The sequence below is a fragment of the Aspergillus tanneri genome (assembly GCF_003426965.1).
Source record: "Aspergillus tanneri strain NIH1004 chromosome Unknown AapTan_1_pilon_pilon_pilon, whole genome shotgun sequence".
Taxonomy (NCBI): domain Eukaryota; kingdom Fungi; phylum Ascomycota; class Eurotiomycetes; order Eurotiales; family Aspergillaceae; genus Aspergillus; species Aspergillus tanneri.
The window spans coordinates 4,927,270-4,941,398 of record NW_022984628.1 but is presented as its reverse complement, the minus strand read 5'-3'; the positions used below and the strand labels follow the sequence as shown (position 1 = coordinate 4,941,398).

Below are 14,129 nucleotides of genomic sequence, written 5' to 3'. Positions count from 1 at the left end.
GGAGTCCCCAGTCAATCTTGGTGTAGAGGCTTTTAGTTCTGGAAATGTTACTCCGGAGTAATTAACGGAGGGGAAACAGAGAAAAGAGAGATACAAACCTACGTGGAGAATAGCTAATATTAATATTGTTTCCTTTTTCCCTGTTTTTCTTTAAAAGAAAAATTATCAAAAAAAATGTATAGCCAAATGGTGCCACCTCATTGGTGTCACATGCATACAGAAACCCATGTCCTAGGGAGGCGTGGTATGGGATGTAAATCATTATCATTAGTGTGGAGTAAGCCTCCTATGCCAAAAATCGTATGCTGATGCGAGTAATGGGAAATCCATCAATGTGGGTATTACAGAGTAGGATCCAAGTGAGTAAAAAAAAAAAAGGCCTCCGCCAAATCAATGCAAAAAAGAGAAAGGAAAAGAAAAAAGCACTTGGGAGCGTCACTGACATAGGCCAAGCCCGGCAAGACCGTTGCTAGCAAGCAGGGATTTCACACCAGCTCCCACTCTGCAACGTAAGCCCATGACATTCCCACCCGACCAACTTGTCGCTGATACTCCTCCGCAGTAACGCCCCGTGCATCCTTCCGATCCCCGAAGCTAGTAAGAACGGCGATTGCTAGCTTCTGCCCCGGTGCACCTAGGACACGAGCATTCGGGACATCGACATACCACATGTCTCCCCCCCCATTCGGTCCGGAGCCCCGGACGTGAGTGAAAAGCAGTCTATCATCCTGCTGGCCATCAGCCCCGTGGACCATCAACAGGAAAAGCCCGGGTTGGGCTCGGCTGTGGTTTGCCAGTGTCCAGTGTTCGCAGATAAGCCCGAACTGGAAGCGTATCGGGCCTTGGTGGTATACCGATATTTGCTTGGCATCCGGGCGGACCGAGCGCTCCCCTATGCTGTGTTTCTTCGCATCTGTGAATATCGTCGGCTGCTCCGCCCCAAATGGCGAGTTCGGATTGCCCAGAATATACTCCTCCCAACTCACCCCAGGTCGGCCATCATCTCGGTAAAATTGGCCTCGGTCGGACGGAAAGTGGCGGAGCCCAAACTCGTCATTTGACATGGTGAACATATCTGGGCTGAATAGCTTCTTATACGGCTGCCCAGCGCCTTGGACAACCCCAGCGCCCCAGCACGCATCTATCAGTTTCCACTGTGCATTGTCGATCCTCACTACATTCCATGCGTGTCCCGCTTCGAAAGGTGGTAGACCGGAGCCTGGAGCTGGATTCTCGTAGCCAAATCCCTTGCCATGACCTGAAATTACCATGGCTTCGAGCCCCGCGTGGGTTGCAAGTGCAGCAAACAGGCCAGCGTAGCCTTCACATACTGCCAGCCCTGTTGCAAGTGTCCCGGCGGGCGTCGACGGTTTTACGCAATTATTAAAAAATGAGTGGACATCGTACTCTATGTTATGATGGAACCAGGTAAACAGGGCCCTAGCTTTATCTGTGAGGGAAGGGAATGGTGCAGTCAGTTCTCTCGCTAACCAGGCCAGATCATGAGTTGGGAGAGATTCGCGCGGATATTGAGCCGCATGCGCGTCCGGGCCCGCAAAGTCACGGCATTTCAGGCACTGCACGCTAGGTGTTGCAGCGGGGGATCCAGAATTGAACATGCGAGGCTTGGTTGCCAGGAGTTTTGAGAGGTCTGGGCGAGATGCCAAGGGCACCGGTGGCGGCACTCCATTCGAAGGAGGATTTGAAGCAGGCTGACTTGAAGGTCTCTCGGGAATCTCAGGGGTTTTGGCAGTTCCTTCTAATCCGGAACCTATTCTGCCAAGAAGAGTGTTTGAGGTGGACCGTTTGGCGGTCTCATTTGGACAACACCCCGATGCATCGGAACTATTAGATATTCCACCAAACCCAGATTTTTGTATTTTCTCCAGAGCGGAACTCGAAGGTGGCGGCGGAGGAACCTTTCTAGGCGGTGGTTTAACGGTGGATTCTGCATGCATACCAGGCGACTTATCCCTGCTTCCACGAGATGGTAATGGTGGAGGCGGTTGAGATGCGTAAGAGCCTCCATCTGTTGAGTTGCTGTTGGTCGACTCCCGTCGAGGAGGCAGTGACGGTCGAGGCCGTGATCGACTCCTGCTTGAAGTCGCCGACTTCGTAGAATTCGCAGTTGCTGGCCTCGATTGCAACTGGTGGTTGACGGGCTTAGTATCCTGCCTTTTAGGAGGTAGAGGGGGTAATTCTGTTTCACCCCATGCTGGAGCTCGGACACCACGAAGGGACCCAGAGTCAACCGAGGTAGCAGATGTTCCTGTAGTCCTCCCCGCACTTGTAGAAGTTGATCGCGACACATCTGAAGCCACTGATTCCAAGGAAATCTTTCGGGAGATCTCTGAGGGTCTGCGCGGCGGCAGTGCTGGGGCTTGTATCGCTGGGGCCTTTCGGGCGGGTAAAGGAGGAGGAACTTTGGGTTTCTGGCCGTTTGCTATTGTCGGGGGTGGCGGTCGAGCAACTGGTTTTTGTAGGGCTTCTTCATATGCAGGAGGAGGGATGTTGATTGCTGGGTTCTGCAATGGAGCTGGACGCGACGGCAGGGGTATTTGTTGCGAACCCAGGAACGGCGGGGTGTTGTCTTCGGGACTCTGACCAGCCTGAGCCTGTTTCAGGGCAGCGATGCGCTGTTGTATAGACATTACTTGAGGTTCTTCGACCATTTACCCCAGCCAAGTAGAGCCTGCAATATTATATAGAAGATGATAGACACGGAAGATAGCAGTGATCACAGCAACGAATGCTGGCGTCAGATAGGATGGAATTGGGTGGAGACCAAATCGGGACGGCTTGGCAACGGTGCATTTAGCTAACCAGATCGAACACCACTACCCTAGAAGGGGGTAAATTATAGATTCTAAAAATATTGAGGGAATGACGAGAGTTGGAGGGGGCAATTTGTTTTATAGGCGCAAAAGTGAGGAGACCAGAGCCTGGAGCCTCGCGGGGCGGACATGACAGGGGGGCCTCAGGTGTATAATACATGTGGTGAGCTGTATTTATCAGTATTTATCAGTATTTACTATGTATTCAGGTACCAAATGTATACTATATGTGTTCTTGGCGGCCATATCCTGTAATTTTACCAGTGTGGGTATGTACAGAACAAAGGATTGGAATGTTGGGCCTGTCCCTCGTTTCAGAATCCCCTTTTGGCCAGCCTGTTGCATCATGTGAAATCAGACCGGTAGATCGGAGAGGAAGTGAAATCCCATGTGCCCAGTACACCCACGGCGAGCTGGCACCCGCCCTTCTAGCTACTGGTTTAGATGCATAATTCTGACTCACCACTAACTAGGGACAAGAAACTGGAGTGATTTCTAACAGTATCATAAAAGATACTCGGCCCATCGCCCCCCACACCGCTTCTGGACGAAGTCCGCTTCTCTTCCTCTCATTCTTCCACCCCCTGAAGCCTCGTATGATTGTGCAACGTGTGTTGTTTTCCTAAGCTGCCTATTTATTTTTGATTTCTGCAAAAATACACTTTTTTTTTTTTTTTTTTTTTTTTTTTTTTTTTACACCTCTGTCGGCATTCTTGGGATAAGTGAATTAGCCTAGATTCCGCCACAACAATGTATAAGGAAGGTAAGGCAAGGGTTGACAGACGAGCTGTTGCAGCAGCAAACAGCTACATTCGAGGAGCGAACTGAGAACAAGACCAGCATCGTTGCGAATATCATTATTCTGATGAATCTCTCGCCCTGCAGGACAAGGTTCTGTCTGTTTACATATTGTAAGTGATGGTTATTTCTTTTGCTTATACTGGCCGCCCTGCTCACTCCCTTTTTTCCCCTTTTAGATGGACATCCGAAGAGGATGAAAAGCTCCGAGATGAGGGCCTTTGTAATGGACTACTAGTACCTGATCTTGCAACTGTAAAGGATTTTATACACTTTTATATTTCCTCTTCGCATGGAAGATCTCACTGCATGCTACGAAGTCTTCTGTACTAAATTTTGCCAAGTGATTCTTTGCCGGATTTACACGCCTGACAAAGTCAGTTTTTGATAAGAAGGACACTTAAGATGTGTACAGGGTTTGTGACTTATCACCTGTGAAGAAGTACTACCTCGGAGTACTAATTAAGAATAGTGGATAACAAAATCTCTTGTTAAAAAGGGAGTTATTAAAGATAAAAAAAGAGCGAAGCACATGTTTACTCACTGTGATCTTATAAATATTCTTGTCTCGCTGTGGAATGACGATGACCCTGTGTTTATTTATCCCAGATATACAGTTCAGTTGACGTTTGCTATTCTTATTTACTGCTATTAGTGGCCCGAATCGGCATATTTATACCTAACACGTGTAAAGCTGAGGTGCATGGACTTAGATACAAAGTATGCTACTTAATCTTGCTCTGTTTAATTTTATATATGCTAACTTATTATAGGATATTAAGCTCTATATCTACCGCAGACCAGATGGCGAGATTGAACTTTTCTTTTGTCTTAGCGAGATATGGGTTAAGAATAATAATAATCCAAAGAATACAGTGTATATTTCGCTTTATTAGCCCCCAAGTCTACCTATCTGCTAATAGCATAAAACCAGCTTCCGTGTCGCGATGAGAGAGCATGGAAAGCTATAATATAACCCAGTTACTTTCCTGTCGGAAATTGTGTTCTAGGATGGCGCTTTTCTACACATAAACTTACTAGAGACTTTAAAAAGATGGAATCCTGATTATAACAAGCCAACTCCGCTCCTCTGGGATCCCTCTGTGGCCAAGGAACCGGTTTTACGGATAGTGACCAGATTTAATGGAGTATCCAAAAGCCCATAGACTCGAGAGTGTTTCTGCTATTTATTTAGAGCAGTTGTTAGCAATGTTGGATATCCAGAGATTATAACAATCCACACTTTGAGGCGAGGCCTTGCCAACAGACTTGACAGTAGGTTTCAATCTAGTTTGTGGAGCAGCATAAATCTAATCTTTGTTTATAGAAGTGGCAACTGAAGTGGAAAGAAGCCAGATCCTCACCCAAAAGGATCCTAATATTTTTGGAAGAAGTAACATAGATAGTTCTTCTGCTCTAAGTAGCATGGATGCGTTCCTAGGAGAGGCTATGCGCCTCGACCACATTAAATACCTAAAAGGTGTGGGCAAATACCGTGTAATAGGATATCCAAAATAATTGCCAGCGGAGCGACATCATGCTATTCGACAAAACAAAGACTTGAAAAACTCGAACAAAGGCTTCGAGAACTAACGCTGCAATAGACTGCAAGTACTAAGAAGGAGAATAAGGATAAGGATAAGGGCGAGGATAAGAACGGCCCCAATGGCGATGTTAGTGGTGCCGATAAAGAAACCAAATTTGCTATTAAACTTAGAAAAAAGCAAGTGCAAGTCTTGAAAACCAATCTTCTTAATAGGAGTTAGCTAAATACCGAGAAGAGTGGATTAAAAGCCGTGTAGAGACGCAGGTAAAATTAGGAGAAAAGGCTTTGGAAGCTATTATATATAACAATATTACACATTGTCTTTTTAAGGCACAGCCTGATTGTCAGCGTCTCGCTGAGATAATGCTGTCAGACAAGCTCCTCTCTTTTCAGGAAACCCTCAGCATGGTTAAGATCCTATTGTTTTATTGCACCAAAGACTAAGTGTTTTCTATCGGCCCGGGGAGGAACCCATTAATGGAAGTTGTCCGGTGGGGGGTTGTAACTTGAATAGGTAAGTTAGCCTCTTTAATTATAGTTTGTCCCTTAGTTAACTATCTACATCCTGATTACTAATATGTTAATTAGTCTCACTCGCCCGCGGTGGTCTAATTATGTTCAAGATTGCCAAATCAAGGAGCGCTCCGGGCCTCAGGCTGTAAAATAAACGAGCTGAAGTACTGCTACGAATACTTTGACATAGTTACTACGGAAAAATGGGAAGAACACTGCAATGCCTAACTCCAGGCGATGCGAAATAGTTACATACTGCTATATACTTATACGACCGGGGTATTGACCTTTTTGTCTTGGTAATAAGAGCCTTCTCCCTTCGACGGATACTGACGGAAGATTCGAATTGAATGATGACCTCTCCCTCCTCCCACATCTACAATGATCGAATTATACCTCAACTCATCGAAGTTGAAGACTGATTCAATAGGCAACTGGGCTGAACTGTGAAAATATCTCACCATGGCGCTGTCGAAGCGCATGCCTCTTTCCCTATCGGCGGACTGATAGTACTGATAAAACGGCATATCCGCTGGAGATGTTAGAAGAATCCCCATTATTTTCATTGTATAAATATACATACTCTTGAAAGCCATTTCAAATGCTGTTGTATGTCGACGATCAGGATCTGGTAGCTATTTTCGAAGGCATATCGAAGCAAACAAGAACCCATTCGGAAACCGATGTCCACGCTTCATAATTAGCAGGTCTCAAATTGGGGACAAGGGATGGAAATTCACAGATAATATATCCAAGAAGAGAAATTATCATCTAGTAAGCAAGCAGAACGACGATTGAGTAGGTATATTTCAGGTGAAGGCTCGTCGAAAAAGCGGCATAGCACACACTGTCTCATAACACAATCTGCATTAAGATTAAATTTCTGCACAGAAAATCTGGGGAAAGAGGCAGATATACTTAGAAGTGTTTTCGAAGCTCCAGAAACTTGTACCAACACATCAAGGGACGTTGGCTCTCCCCCGAAAGAAGCCTATGAATTTTAAGTCAAGAGCTAAACAAATCGCAACGCTGTTATGGTAGGATCTAGCAACTTCATCGATCCAAACTTCGGGAGTGGTAATCAGCTCTTCAAGCTCTTTGCAGGCAGAAGAGATTCTATAGGCAGTCTGATATTGAAGATAATGGAATCACCTGCGTTGGAGGACTTAGTCTCGCAGCCTAATGGCGCGGAAGCGATATTGAAAGACTTGTTCTGGTATTATGCTGTTCGGAATGGATACTGGATAGCCAGATGGCTTGCTGAGTTTGATCCTAGGAACTAGCAAAGCGGAGATTGTGGGCTTTCTTGATATGGTGGAGGACTTTGTGAAAGAACATCGTGATCTCCTTAGCTGATGCCTGCGGCCTTCCATAACAATAGATTGTGTGGTTGGCAAGGAGATGTTCACAGGCTTTCAGGTCCTGTCTTGAAGTGTTTGAAGAAAGACCAGGAGTCAAGCATGTGGTACCTAAGAAACATGACATATTTATGCCTGTCTTTTCTTATATACATAATATGAGTGATGGGGGTTGTGCTCTTCCTTCCCGCATTCTGTAGTGGAACGACAAGGTGGAAGCCCTAGCTTGCAGGAATAGGGTATTGCTTGAGGTACCACAAGATAGAGTGTTATATGAGCTACTAAGCTTCAACTTGCAGTCTCCTGTATGTGACTCATGAATCTAGCATTCCGACACAGATTGTAATCAGCACTAAGTCCTTACGGTTTGAATGTTCATAAACTATTAGCACTGTAGTACACTCTTTTCCTATTACCTACAATTCCTCGATACTACTTTTAATAAGAAAGGCCATATTTAAACTATTCTTGGTACTCTATTTCAGAGTATTTGGGTTGTTAGGCTGATGTATTCTATTTAGAAACAGTGTAAGTGTACTAGGGTATACCGAATATCACATACGTTGCAAATAATAAACTTCATCATCCTATAAACTCATCAAGCACAGCGAACAAAACTTCGGTTATCGACCCTGCAGCCTTCCCATTGAAACCGCGCGCTCCTATACCCGCATCGAAGTCGCATATCAAGCTTCAAATGCTTAGGTTTTTTGTATTATAATTCAGCTCTAGGGTCACAGCGCACACGGTTGTATCTTGATACTCATCTCTCGATAACTCTGGATTAGGGTCGTGTCTGTTACATCCTTCTCCGGTAGAAGAAGTAAGGATCGAGGATCTGACTCGACTTCAAGGGAAATTGGAGGCAGCTGGTTTGCTGAAGGAAATCCGTAAATTTATCGGGAGATATGGATAGTAATGGATGAAACTCGAGTCGGGGATTGTCTTCTGGAATTGTGCTCTCAATGGGCCCTAGTAAATTGAGGCCAAGGAGGAGATGGGTGGGTTAGATCATATGCATGGGGTTGGAAAATTATGACAGAGTGGAATTTAGCGCCCTACCCAAGAGGGATCCATCCTCAAGTAGGTCGAGATCACTGCTCATATCTTTTAAGGCATCGCTCTCGCTCTCCGTCTGACTGCGGAAGATCTTAGTTCACTGCCAGAGAAGACTAATCTTGGCTTGTGCTGTGGAAATCCGGTGGGATTTGCCAATGTGAAAGAGGTCTGTTTGTTGTTTCCTTGATTGATTTGTTTCCACGGTGACAAATGGAAGGTTCTAACTTTCTAGCAGGGTGAGACAGTTCTGGACCTTAGCAGCAGCAGCGGCATTGATGTACTCCTAGCGACTCGTAGAGTCAGGCCTAATGGAGAGACCATCCGCGTTGATATGACAAAAGTGAGTTCTTGAGGCCCTCTTTCTGCAGAGACCAGGACTGATAGTAGACAAAGAGTATGGTCGAACTCTCCGAAAAGAATATCCAAAAAGCAGAGCTCTCCAATGCAAAATCCATCGAAGCAAATATCAACTCCATACCGCTGCCAGACTCCAGCGTCGACTGCATCATCAACAACTGTGTCATCAATCGGTCCCGCCTACCGACAAAGCGGCCGTTTTTAAAGAGATTGCTCACCTACTGAAGCCCGGCGGAAGGATCGCGATCGGCGATATTCTGGCTAGAGAGCTACTCCTGGATCATATTACTAAAACGTGGCGCTGTATGTTGGGTGTGTTGCTGGTGCTAGTCAGATTGGGAAGTATGAGTATCTTAGGCAGGCTGGATTCGAGGGCATGTACACGGCTATAAAGAGAGCCTTGAATGCTAACTTGGTGCTAGGTGTGTTCATTGTTGATGCGAAGTCGGATCTTAACCTGTATGAAGGGTCTTGCTTCAAAGCTCGTGCTGTGGCGGTAGGTTTGGGCGTAAGGAGGCTACGAGTGATGTTGTGGAGTTGGATTTTAATGAGAGGGTCAGTCAGATACTGTCCTCCATCCTGGCTTAATTGCAATCATTCAACGCTGTCAATTCCCTTCATGTCTCAGCCGGTGAATGCGCATGTTTGGAAGCGATCTGATGTCTTCCTCCGACAGATCCATGTGGAATCGGACGACAAGAGAAGCCAATTGGTGCTGGGGTTCGGATACGACTACAGCGACAGCATGAGCGGGATACTGTTGGAATGTAAATAAAAGGGCCAGAATCAGTACATGTCCGGCACCAGGGGTGGCATAGCTCTGCAAATAGCTGTCGAATAGAGAAATGTGAGGCGCACTTTGCAGCTTGCATGACGCGCAAATATCGCGGGCATTAACTCGATGCAGCTTTCCAAGACTGACTGGGTCGAGTTCGAGAAGGATTTCATGAACTAGCTCGACTGGAAGCCAACCAGCAGGGGTGTCCATGGCAGGTTGGCGTTTGATGCTCTGTTTTGTGGAGCCATATACAATCTTATCTTGGCCTTGCCTCACTGAGGTTATAGATTAAGAACATCCCGAGCTGGCTCTGCCCAAAAATATGCTATGCCTGAAGCCATCATAGGTCAGAGTTAATGGTAACAGGATATTGATCACTGAAAAGTCCCATGGCCTCAAGTTAATTATGTTTGCATCATAGGATGACCAACCGGTCACATAACTTTATGGAATTTGCTTCCATCAATCTCTTGAAAGCAGTATTTAGTATATGAGATCTATCTACAACACCCAGGTCCTAAGGCATAGGTCATTCGGTGCCTTCCTTGTGGGCTGCATATACTGAAGGGCAGATGCAATAGACTCTGAAAGCACTTATTTGCGTTCCGTTCACCTTTTCAGCGAGCCCATCTCTTCAGCATTCGAACTTAAATCTGCACCTGAGGGCGTTGTCAACCCAGGTTGCGTGTAACATTTGAACGGTTTTCTACGTTTGATCCCTCTGGCAAGCTGCTATGTAAGTTCAGCGCTATGAAAGGCTTCATTGAAAGGTTTACAGATGCTAATAGAATAAAAGGTGCTACTACTACGAGCTGATAGTTTGCACCTGTGGATGCAGCCACAAAGGGGTGTTCAGGCTATGCGATACTAGACTGCCAAGCAATGCTCGCTGCGGTCCACTGAAACCGCGCAAAAGAAAGTAGAGGTATCGGACTAGAACGATATTTAGCTGGTAATACTATGTGATTCATCGGTGGTGATTCTGAGGACAGTGGTTATTGGGGGATAATTGAGCTCTGATAAATCGTATTTGATACCGGTTTATCACTCATAAAAATCATTAATACTATATTACATACCAAGCATCCTTGCTCCAGTAACTTGAACAAAAGCTAGAGAAAGTAAAAATCGATCACCCCTGCAACTCCCGAGGTCGCTCTGACCCGTCCATCTCCCTTGCCGGGGCATTGTACACAGTTTTACCAGGAGCAATCAATGGATTCTGGGTCATAGCCTGCGCCTGCGCTCGTTTCCTTGTCCGAGACCACAGTAACAGGAACCCAAGTGAGACCAAGAGAAGAGGGACACCGAGCCCAACTCCCAGACCAGCTCCCAGTGCCACCGCATTACCTGAGCTTCCGCGTCTTTCGGACGTAGGGGTCGTGTTTCCAGCTCTCGTGGAGCTGATTCGAGATGTACTCGTAGGAACGGGGGTTGTAGTCGCCGATGAAGAAGCATTAGCCGAAGTCGACGGCAATTCGACATAGGCAATTGAATATGTCGGCTTAGGATCCCACGTATATGTAGCCATCTGATCATTACAGACTTCCCTCACCCACCCACCAGGTCTTCCGCATGTGAACACTTGATTCGTATTGTTTGGGCAGGCGTACATGTTCGCCCAGAGATCAGGAACCTCTATTTTCAACGATTAGATTGGCCCGGAAACCTGGCGCGAGGAGATATATATTGCACACTTTACCTTCGTAGCATACGCGGGGACAGGTGCTTAGTGGCCAGGAAATGTCGGAACAGGCCCCGCGATATGCGATATTCAAGTGTGCCTCGTAGCAGAGATTGTTGGAGAGACAGGCTTCCCCGGACGCACAGCAGTGTGTTCGGCCCGGACAGCGGACCCAGTTGTCCTCTGCTTCCTTGCCATTTGGCCAGTAGCACTTTTCCGCGACGCTAAAGCCGGTAATGGCAAGCGCGTAGAGAAGTGACAGTAGGTACATTGTCGGTTTTTCTCTCATGGAAGAGATTAGGGGCGGTATAAAGACGCCCAAAAGGCATGGGTTGGAGGAGAGTTGAGAGGGTGGTAGGTGCAATGCGAAGATAAAATTAAAAAAAAAAAAAAAAAAAAAAAAAAAAAAAAAAAAAAAAAAAGGGAAAAGAGCTAGAAATGGACAGCGGGAACACAGATAGAAGCAGAGCGTGTGAAGTTGGGATTTAAGCCGTAAGGGCTGTTGCTAAGTGATAAGATGCAGTCTTAGAACTGGTGCACGTAAAGAACCCGCCCCTATGGAGTAGACTATTTAGAAAGTGATACAATTCTATGAGACCTAGTGGCTCGGCTGATCGCCGCCCCCATGTTACCCCTCTTTGTTAGTAAGAGATAGGCAAGCGAACAAGCGGTCCATGCAAGTGAGATAGTCGTCTATAGATAAATGACATAATAGAGTATCTATTGTACGGCATCCGATCATCAGTAGGCTACGTGAGTGTAACTGATACAACTTCAATCTGCCCTTTACCCCTGAGATCACAACAGAAAGAAAGAAAAGAAAAAAAAGTAAGTAAAATGAGTGCTCCAGTGCAAGGTAGGCCTAATTGGATGGTCTAGGTGCAAGGATAGCAAATGATCCCAGTTAGTCTGTCTGCCGGTCCTTTTAGGGTTGCGATGGCCCATGTCGGATTGTTTCATTCTTATGAGTTTCTCTAATTTTCTCCTTGCCAGCTTCTCTTTTTTTTCTTTCCTCCAATTGGGTTCAAGCCCATGTTTGTCTTAATATGAGGCCCGGGTGCCTCGATGGGGAGTTGCACAATAAATAGCCCACAAACCTCTAGTTAAATAGCTATGATCATGTCAGAGAGGGAAAGGATCCGCTGGAAATGTCCCAAGACGGCTATGATCTACAATCACATCACTCGATCCATAAAAAATCAGCAAGGCTGTCAAGCTAGACATCATGGGCTAATTGTTTTTTACAGAGCCTATTGTTTGGGGGCCATCTTGTGGCATCCTGATCAACAAGATTGAATGTCCAGAACTCAGTAATCACCGTAATAGATATTATATCTAGGGCTAAACTGGGTGGGTTGAATTGCTTTACATATAAAAATGGCACTTTTTATGCTTCGAATATCTCAACAACAAATAGACGTAAAGTTTTGTAACTAAGCATGTACTAAAAATATATCACCTAATTTCTCCCGCGTACTCCGTACCCCGAATAAGAATACATTCCTCCCACGTACCCCTAGGCCCGTGCCCAATTTTTCAATCGTTCTGTATGGTAATCCTACATCCCGCACGTTCCCTTCCACATTATATAAATCCTCTTGTGAATCGAGGATCGATCAGGTAAATAGAGCTTCCTCTTTGCATATGAACCCTCAGGTAGGGATGGCCAGTGTAAATTTACGTAAATTAACAATTATAATTTACCGGTAAATTGACCGTAAATTTTGATAATTTACATTATACTTTACGGGTCCCTAGAAATATATATTTTCAGGTCACTGACCCCAGCACTCTCTCACTCACACATCCAATAGATCTCTTTTTCTCTTCAGTAGTTGCCGTAGCACACCTACCCACACCGCTTTTCAGCTTGTGGCGTTGTGGGTAGGCCGCACCCCAACGCAACTTCGCAGCCCAACGCAATTTTTGAAGTTATTCAGCTATCCTATGGCTTTCTCCTGTACTATCTACAAAAAAAAAAAATAGCATTGTTGATAAGCTGTGGATATGTAGGATCCCACTGACCCGGTATAAGATTCGCGAAGGGATCTTCTTGTGCGTGAGCTGGCGGCAAAACTGCGGCCTTTCGTTTGGTGCCCCTCCGGGATTCTTTTTCGTCTCGCTCCCAAATTTTATGTGTAGCGTCGGATTTATTAATAGGACCTGATGCCTGGACATGACGCTTTGATTTAGGCTTTTTTTAAGCCTCAGGAAGAGTAAGAAGCTGCTTTAAATCAGCTTGATTTTGAGCGATAAGCTCGGCTGCGATTTGGTCACGTTGAAAGTGCTGCTCGAGTCGCGCCTAAGCCAAGGATTAATCTTGTTTTAAAGAAGTTTCCTGGTTTTCTCAACACTTTTTTAAGCGCTTCGAGGAGTAAGAATTGGAGATACTGTAAGACTAGAGCTTAGTGGAGGTGTATTACGCTCGCTATCAGGCCACTTAAGGTCTTGAGTTAGACCTTCTGCGTTAAGAAGTGGCTGGATGACTTTTGATAAGTCCCACGGATAAATGCCTCGATCTGCAAAAGAATGTCTAATTGTACGAGATTTAAATATTTTATCTCGGACCTCTGCAATATCTCAAAAAAAATTATGTTTATTGTTAACTGATCCCCCCCACCGAACCACCTGGTTATTTTTATTTCGGAAATTGTTTTAAATGCGAGAAATAGCTTGCTGTTAAGTAGCTGAGTAAGATAAGTAGTATGTGGGACAAAGGCGAAGGGTATAATATTTTTTGCTTGCAAAATTGTAGAAATTCATATGTAAGATGTGATCCATGGCTATTAAAAAAAGTCGCTCCTCGTTTTTAATAACATTTTTCTTCGTGTGAAGATCAAAAAACTGAAGCCAATTAAGGCCAATCTCGTCATTGGTGTAGCCCTTTGGCGAGAGCGCGAATTGATAATTATTAGGAATAGTTAGCTGGTCATGATACCACATCTCTAAGTGGTGCTCCCCTTTAATAATAATAAAATATGCGGGAAGTACTTCGCCGGCTGCTGAGATATACTTAATAACAGTAATTGTTTGCCCGGCATCACCTGTAGCTATCTTTGATGCTTTTTTACAAGATGCCGAGCTAGTAACGACCTTCTAAGCTTTCCCTTGACCGATTTGAAGGCCAGTTTCGTCAAAATTATAGATATTTTTTGGTGGTATTCTCTCAACAAATGGCTGAAGTTTATCAAACCAAATAGAG

The 14,129-nt window shown here is 45.3% G+C and overlaps 5 protein-coding genes across 5 annotated transcripts; 1 reads left to right on the top strand and 4 right to left on the bottom strand.

The window, feature by feature from the left end:
- Positions 1–485: 485 nt before the first annotated feature.
- On the bottom strand, positions 486–2,651 carry ATNIH1004_003600 (uncharacterized protein; the record flags this gene model as incomplete). Its single annotated transcript, XM_033568276.1, has 1 exon — positions 486–2,651. The coding sequence occupies one exon, from the start codon at positions 2,649–2,651 to the stop codon at positions 486–488; it is 2,166 nt and encodes a 721-aa protein (XP_033430271.1).
- A 3,306-nt stretch (positions 2,652–5,957) lies between these two features.
- On the bottom strand, positions 5,958–6,287 carry ATNIH1004_003599 (uncharacterized protein; the record flags this gene model as incomplete). Its single annotated transcript, XM_033568275.1, has 2 exons — positions 5,958–6,223; positions 6,275–6,287. The coding sequence occupies 2 exons, from the start codon at positions 6,285–6,287 to the stop codon at positions 5,958–5,960; spliced, it is 279 nt and encodes a 92-aa protein (XP_033430270.1).
- Positions 6,288–8,046: 1,759 nt separating this feature from the next.
- Positions 8,047–8,690, top strand: ATNIH1004_003598 (uncharacterized protein; the record flags this gene model as incomplete). Its single annotated transcript, XM_033568274.1, has 4 exons — positions 8,047–8,050; positions 8,165–8,274; positions 8,344–8,448; positions 8,502–8,690. 4 exons carry the CDS (start codon positions 8,047–8,049, stop codon positions 8,688–8,690), a joined length of 408 nt encoding a protein of 135 aa, XP_033430269.1.
- A 382-nt stretch (positions 8,691–9,072) lies between these two features.
- ATNIH1004_003597 (uncharacterized protein) lies at positions 9,073–9,453 on the bottom strand (the record flags this gene model as incomplete). The annotated part of the gene is made up of 1 exon (XM_033568273.1): positions 9,073–9,453. One exon carries the CDS (start codon positions 9,451–9,453, stop codon positions 9,073–9,075), a length of 381 nt encoding a protein of 126 aa, XP_033430268.1.
- Positions 9,454–10,375: 922 nt separating this feature from the next.
- On the bottom strand, positions 10,376–11,198 carry ATNIH1004_003596 (uncharacterized protein; the record flags this gene model as incomplete). Its single annotated transcript, XM_033568272.1, has 2 exons — positions 10,376–10,881; positions 10,946–11,198. The coding sequence occupies 2 exons, from the start codon at positions 11,196–11,198 to the stop codon at positions 10,376–10,378; spliced, it is 759 nt and encodes a 252-aa protein (XP_033430267.1).
- Positions 11,199–14,129: the final 2,931 nt, after the last annotated feature.